The 7,535-nt window shown below is 49.4% G+C and overlaps 2 protein-coding genes across 2 annotated transcripts; one reads left to right on the top strand and one right to left on the bottom strand.

Moving 5' to 3' along the window:
* Positions 1-4,079: 4,079 nt before the first annotated feature.
* Positions 4,080-5,123, bottom strand: LOC6616596. The gene has a single exon (XM_002040919.2). The coding sequence runs from the start codon at positions 5,113-5,115 to the stop codon at positions 4,525-4,527; it is 591 nt and encodes a 196-aa protein (XP_002040955.1). The 5' UTR covers positions 5,116-5,123; the 3' UTR covers positions 4,080-4,524.
* Positions 5,124-5,218: 95 nt separating this feature from the next.
* LOC6616595 lies at positions 5,219-5,700 on the top strand. The gene has a single exon (XM_002040918.2). It carries the CDS (start codon positions 5,239-5,241, stop codon positions 5,527-5,529), a length of 291 nt encoding a protein of 96 aa, XP_002040954.1. The 5' UTR covers positions 5,219-5,238; the 3' UTR covers positions 5,530-5,700.
* Positions 5,701-7,535: the final 1,835 nt, after the last annotated feature.

The raw sequence follows: 7,535 nt of genomic DNA, 5'->3' as shown, positions 1-7,535 counted from the left end.
ATTCTTGTGATAACTAGAATAATGACTAGCTCGGAGATCAATGCTCAGCCAGGCTCGGATGATCCTGTAGGACATCCATTGATGAGCTATCTCCAGGTCCAGCTTAAACTGTGAATGATTGGCGCCGAGTGAAAAAGTAATGAATACACTTTTTGTGTGCAAACGCACCTAAAAAAGAATTAAAAACAGAGCAGCGAATGAAATGGCAGGCGGAGATGCGGTAGGAGATCGGCATCGCGGAATCCACCGGACAATGGTTGGGCCCACTGGATCTGTGGCCGGGGTGCGGGTGGGAAAAGGGACTGGGGGTGGAATGCATTAATGCACTGCTGCTGCTGCTGCTGCTGGTGCAGTCCACGCAGGCTGCAGTGGCTGATTATGTTGATGACGATGCGCAAACATCAAAATAATCGAATAAATTAAAACGCCCGAGAAGGGAAGCACACAAAACTCAATCGACACCCAGTGGGCGGTGGCAAATAAGCTGGGGTGGTCGCAATTCGCATTAATGGGGTTGCTAATTATTGACGTTTGCGGCCCGAGCCCCGTTCCCAGATTCCCTGATTTCCGTTCGCCAAGCGCCAAGCCCCAAACCCCAAACCCCGAACCCCATCCACCATTCCGGCCCACTTTTGTGGCTTGGCGCCCAGTGTGTCGACGACTCTCATAATGAGTTTTTTCTGGCTGCATTTTTGTTGCCGGGGCTGCGACAAATGCGGCTGTGCGTCGAGTCTGGGCAAAATCAGTTTCGAAAATGCTTTGTCAACAGCAACACACATTCAAAATTTTCGGTTTAGTCGCATAAGTTTTATTTTGCCTGAGTTAGTAGCACTTTACAACTTTGGCTCGCCACTTGATTCTGTGTTGGAAAATTCTCCTGATTTCCTGCCAAAAGGGAAAGTCCCCCCAACATGAGTGAGTGTGCATGTGTGGATGTGTGTGCGTGTGTGTCTGCGCGCCAGTGGGTGTCCAGTCTAAATCTAAGCGCATCCTGCGAGCAGCCCCCAAAAGCCCACTGAGCAGCGTGCGCCCCACCGGAGGGGGATGTGTGTTGTGTTTTGATGTAAATTATGCAAATACTACCCGTGTTTCAGCCCTAAACCGCAGAGGGTGCCCCTCCACCGCCCACCGCCTGCCTGCCTATTGCTCTATTACGCTGGCGTCGGCGTTCTCGCTGTTGTTGTCGTTGTCGTTGCGGCTGGTGCTTGCGGTTTTGTTTTTGCCGCTAGTTAGCTGCGCTGGCCGACGCATCTGATTAACAAAATTAGTTTAGAAAACTCCGCTCTCGCGTTCGAAACAAACAAATATTGTTCGCCTTTTCGACAAAAAATAAAATGATTGCGAGTTATTGTTAGTCTTAGTGTCGGGATGACCTAAACAGAAGTGTTTGCCGTCGCTTTTATTTTCGGATTACTGGAAGTGCCAAACGAAATATTAAGTCATGGTATATATACGACCAATAAGTCCTTAGCTTTGACTAAGTGCAAAAAACTTGTAATCGATGTGTAACTTCAGGAGTGAACTTCTCGCATTGGAAGCTACTTTGGAATTTACTGTGGCTTTCCAACCAGGAAGAGTGTTTAATCCTTAGGCCTGTTAATGGTTTCAAGTCCCAGAAAAGTTAGATAAACTACAATGTATCTTTAAATCGCGACTGGCGAAACGGAAGTTGCTCCATCCTTTGAAAGTCCTTGAAAGTTCTCTTCAATTTTCATTAGGACTGTGTGCTGCTTGCTCGCCTGTGTTCCCGACCTCGAGGAGTTTTGTTAACCCTTTTGTGATCTATTTTCTAGCTGCGGCATCGGGCATCGTTTCTGTGTCGCGAGAAGAAGAGGCGACTCCCGACGCGACGAAGACTGTTCTTGAATGAAAGTCAAAGTAAAAACGGCCAAACGGCAAAACAACAAAAACCTAAACAAAATACAAAACGACACACGAAGCGAAAGGCGCGTGGGTCGGAGGGGTCGCAGGGAGCTGACAGCTAAAAAGCGCGCCGGAGAGCGCCAAACTTTGATAAGGCTAAAGCAAAACAAAACGGAGGGCTGTGGGCAAAAACGGGGGCCTGTCGCCGGGAAAAACAAACAAGAAGCGCGATCCGTTCGGCTTTCCGTCCCAAGAAGACCAAAAGGACTACAAGGCGACGAGGAATGGAGCGCGAGAATGAGAGCAACTCGAGGGGGCGGACGGCAGTGGGCGGAACTGGGCGGGGGACTGCTCAGGTGCCTTACCGGGTTGAATGCACGCCAAGCCAGAGCGAGACGGCCGATTGTCGTTGCATTCTCGCGACATTGCCGCTCTCTCCCTTCCTCTTCCTCTCACTCTCTCTCTCTCCTTGCGCATGCGCAAAGTTCCGAATCCGTTGATGTGTGGGGGGGGGAAGAGAGGGGGGGGGGGCAGGCGTGGGTCGTATGTAATGCAAGGGATGCGGGGGTGTGGTGGCTGTTGCTTCCAGGTGCAATTTATTTATTTATTTCGATTCATTTCCGCCTTTGTGTGGGACTAAATGAAAACTCATTTCCCTTTGATGTGTGCTCCGCTCCTCATTCACTTTTCCTCGGACTCTGGCCGAGCGAGATGGCCATAGCCAGCCGAGGCGGAGAAAGCGAGAGGGACCGACTGGTCGTCGCTCCCTATTGCTCTCTCTGTTTTGGGTGCTGCTGCGCGATAATGAAAAAGTGTAATGCACCAAAAAGTGACATAAGGCTGTAAATTAAGCAACAACAACGACAGCGACAACGGGCTTAAACTCTGCCCTGTACATATGTGCCGTGATATACTTGCATACATAAAAATGTGTGCGGTACATAGGTGAGGAAATATATGTGCATATAATCGGTTATTTACAGTTATCTGCATATCCTGTCGAGAGCCAGCCACTGCCGTGGGTGGTGGTTGGCATTGGGTGGCGTTGGGTGGCACCAGCTTTTATCCCTGGGCAGCCTACGTCCGAACGAAGCTTTTTGGGTCCAACTGCTTTATGATTTCCCATCAAATTGAGTCTTTTCACTGCAAATTACAAAAATGGTAATTGCGCGTCTATGTATGTGCCCACATCCACATCCGGCTTTTATTGAATTCCTGTCCCGGCTAATCGACGATTTTTGTCAGGAGATCTGCTTAGGGACGCAGAATAAAATGTCCCCTGACGTGTCTCTTATATCTTTTCTTTAGTCATAGATTAAAAGGTTTGACGATAAATCCTTTTCGCAACCAGATACTGAATGAATTTAAATAATTACTCTTGAGAACACCAAAGTGTACTATAAATATTTAAGGACTTCTTAGTATAGTCTCTAATACTGCATTTTATTGAATTATTCTAATTAGCGCCTATGGTGTCAACTGTACTTGCACAACTATGTCTAATTGAGAAAGTATGCCTGGTCCGATCAAATAACCCATCTTTAGTAATACCGAATACACAATTGGAGATGTGACTGCCCCACAGATGCAAAATACTTGCTAATGCTAATTTAGAAGGCCACGAGGGAAACCCCACCGTCTACTCTGCCTGCCAAATTAGTTTTTATTGGGTTCTATTTCTCTTGTTGCTCTTTCTGTTGGATCTGGGGGCACATGCTTCGCGGGGAGCGGGCCGGCACAAATTTACATAGCCAAAGTCGACAAAGTCACGAAAAACAACAGCGACCGAAACCGGCTTGCCAGCTCACACACGAACAAAACTCACCCACATATGCAGTCCCAACACAAGATAACAGAGCCAACAACAAAAACAGCCGAATACAACAGAAACCGGCTTTTTGTGTGACCTAATATTTGAGCTAACTACTTTGCCGAAAGGCGAACAGAATTCGCACTGGCGAGTGCTCCATGAAGTGAGTTCACTATTCGCTCGCGATAAGATTAGAGCATATCATAGGGGGTGGGGCGGAAAGGGCACCTTATCGCCAGATAGGCCGCAAAAACAGAGCTGTCGCCGTGGCAATATCTTAGCCAGTTCCACAAGGAGGCAACAAAAACACGGGGCTTTGGCCACGTGCTCTTCCATTGTCCCGACGTGGGACCCTGCGAGATGTACATACATACATACACCTAACACAACAATGGCCAGTTGCCGGAGCAACAACTATTTGATGTTTGCTTTTATTTGGATTATGTATACGCCGTGTGTGACTTTGCGATGGCGATGACGCTGATGAGGTACCGTAGTGCCAGAGGGGGAGGTCGAACTCGAAATCGGAATCTGAGTGCGAACGTGAATGTGAATGTGAATTTGAATCTGAATCTGAATCTAAATCGCGGAGGGAGAGTGGAAGCTTTCAGCGTTCGCTCGCATTCGACTTTTTGCACCGGCAAAAAAACTAAGCAGCCGGCAAATGTTTTTCTGCACACTCTCCGACCGCCCTGGCCCCCCCGCCCCCTTTCCGACTCGGGTTCGGACTCTCTCTGCACTTGACGTGCCCTCTCGCCAGAGTGCTCTAGTGTTTTACATTGTTGTCGTTAGTATTGGCGCCAAACGAGAGTACCAATTGTCGGCATTGCGGCGTTGCCATACTTCACGGCTTAGATGGGGAGGTTGGCTCGCTTTGTGAAAGAACCTGGTGGCGCGGAAGGCAGCTGAGATCTTTCCAAAGACTCCATTCGTCCATCCGTCCGCACTAGATCGCTCCCCCCCTTGCACTCCACGTACTCCACGTAACGCACATATCCTTCGCAGTCGCACTCGTCGAATTCTTCGTCTTCCTCGGAGTCCACGTCCAGTTGTCCGCCCGCCATTAGAGCCAGCTCGAAGTTGCCCTGTCTCCGCCGACTGTGCAAGTCCAGAAAAATTTCTCCGTCCGATCCGATTTCCACGTCACTGACCTCATAGACGTAGTCGTCCTCACTTAGCACATCCAGATACACGAGGCCGGCAAACATGGTGAGATGGGAAATACGACAGGAAAGGTTCGTGTTTTTGGCAGAGGTCCTGATCGTTGCATCCCGGCCAGGTCCAGCGCTCTGAGTCTGATTCCTTCCTGGCAGGTGTCGCGGTCTGAAAATGGGAGTCCGCCTATACAGCTTCAGCAGGAGCGTGAGGGCCTTGTTCCTCGCCATGAGCAGCAGCTGCCCCATCCACGGCTGCTTGCGACTGATCAGAAAAGAGGCTCTCATAGCCGGACTAGTGGACTGGAACAGTGTTTCGTGTTTTTCTGTATAATTCAAAGTTTAGGCTCCCGGAGTTGTCAAGTAAACGTCTCACTTAAATACAGTGTAGTAAATCAGTTGAGAAACACGATGAGTAAATCCAAATCTGAGATGTTTAGCTCCTCGGACAATAGTAGCAAGGAGAAAGTCGCTCAGGTAGCTGACCTAAGGCTTTGCGGAAAGCCAAGCTATGTCGTGTGCCGAGGCAAGAAGTCCCCAGACATTGCGGAAGTCGATAGTACGACCGACCTCGGACAGCCGAACGACGTTGCTCTCCGGCAAGATGTTCAAGACATTATGAAGCACCAACAGAATATAATCAAACTGGTGGACGGCGTGTACAGTGACATCGCTGGTTCGAAGGATACGAGGATTGGCTAAGAGAACTAGGTAGCCACCAAGTGGTGTGGGCTTTATCAAAAATTCCCAGTTAAGCTTAAATTGATCAGAGGGACTCTCGCAATCCAAGCTTCATTCATCCATTCCAGCCAATGCATTTGTGTACCCGCATTTGTTGTTTTACTGCGATTCAATTGGCATTATCATTTTGTTTTTAATAAATATTTATAAGTGAACACTTTTGTTTGTCTACTGATAGCACCGGCTAGGACGGAGCCCCCACTGCCCAAGCGCAAAAACAGCGGCGGCTGATTAAGCCAGCGCAGCCGATAGAGATAAGTTTATATATAGCATTTGGCATATGTTTCCTAACTCAACCAACCGTCGAATACAAGCTTTTCACAAAAACCCAACCATTATCCTTTGATATTTTGTAGCTAGCTTTGGACACTGCTCCAATTGTCATAATAAATAAATGTATTTACTGCATTTAATCTAATTGTTCAAATGAGTATGAATGAGATCCAAACCCTTTCACCAGGCGCTACGTTTCAAGGCAATGTTAAGTGCCTAGTTCAGGTGTCCCGAGTTCGCTGTCAGGGCTTTAAGTTCGAGACTTAAATTTGCGCGTCAAAGCCCTGGTTCCTCCACCGACGCTGGTGGCTGCGACTGATTTACCCACTTCTAAGCTCGGCCAGTTTCCAAATCGTAACACTTTCACGCGCTGCCGCCAAAAGCAACCACATCGCCAGACGGCCAGCCGAGGGATTCGCGCAGGGGGAGGGTTAGGCCCCCTGGGGGCTAGACGCGCCCCTTGCCCACCCACGGTCGGGCATACCCCTTGCGGAAACACAGAAAGGGGCAACAGCGTGCCTCAGCTGCAAAGGCACGCGACGCAAGGCCGCAGTCGCAGCGACGCGCGCGTCGACCGCGGGACTCATGTGAGTCGCGAGACACGAGTGCCTGTGGCCTCAGATGTAGATACACCACATCTATATCCAGATCCACACATGCCTCCCCGTTAAGTTGCTTTTTGCGAACTTTTTGCCGTCGCTGTGGATGCTTTTTGTTGTTTGCTCTGCCCCCTCCTCTCGCCATTCGCTATGTCTGTCTCTCACACACACACGGGCAGAGTCTTGAGTAGCGCTCTCGCAGCACTTGTATCTCTCGCAGGGCGGCTCTCTGGGGGGCTGGGGTGTGGGCGCGTGGTGGCTTATGGTTATGGGACGTCTCTTTGCGTTCGCTACGTTCGATTTTCGCTACGCTGTTGTTGTCCGAGCGAGAGTCCGTAAAAAGCTTTGTGCGCCAACCTCCTCGCACCGCCACCGCGTCAGTCCCCTACCCACTGAAGAAAATTTATTCAGTTTCTTTTTGACTCTCTCAGCTCTCGCGGCTCCTGATGCTGCCGACGGCGACGCCGGCTGCGACCGCGACTGCGACTGCGGCTGGGCTATCGCCGCTTTCATGGGTTCTTGAGCGTATGCAAAAGATTTTTGCACATATTCATCTTTTTGGCCGTTTTCGGTGCGTTTCGCGGAGCTCTGCGGCTCTTGGAGTGTTCGCGCGAATTTCCAGCATTTTTGCGCGCCCAAAGAAATCGTATTTCCCGAGTTTCTGTTCTGGCTCTGGGTCTCTGACCGAATCTTTTGCGATCTGGGTGAAGCCCAGTGTCCGGGGGATGGTCGTTTCTAAATTCCTCGACTTAGAATTCGGATATAATACGGCATAAAGAGGCATCTATAACTTTGAAGTTCCTTACTTTCTTCAGTCTGAAGAACGGAGACTTATAAAGAACACAACTCGAAGGCTCCATAACATCAGCTTCTGTCGTGACATATAGTGGTTCGAGCTACGAAAGTTTGACTGTACACGCTTTTCGTGGCTCGCAGAGATTGCGAGTCCAATCTGCGTGTGGTTCTGTGAGATCTAAAGTGCGCGGAAAGCTTTGCGTAGGACCATGCTCATCTGAAGTGAAGTGAATAGTGCTTAAGCGAGCAACATTGTCAGTTGGAGTTGCTGCTCTAACCATTGTGTTGCTTCTAGAAAGT

This window comes from Drosophila sechellia, chromosome 3L, assembly GCF_004382195.2.
Source record: "Drosophila sechellia strain sech25 chromosome 3L, ASM438219v1, whole genome shotgun sequence".
NCBI classification, from domain to species: domain Eukaryota; kingdom Metazoa; phylum Arthropoda; class Insecta; order Diptera; family Drosophilidae; genus Drosophila; species Drosophila sechellia.
This window is presented reverse-complemented; position numbering and strand designations above follow the sequence as displayed.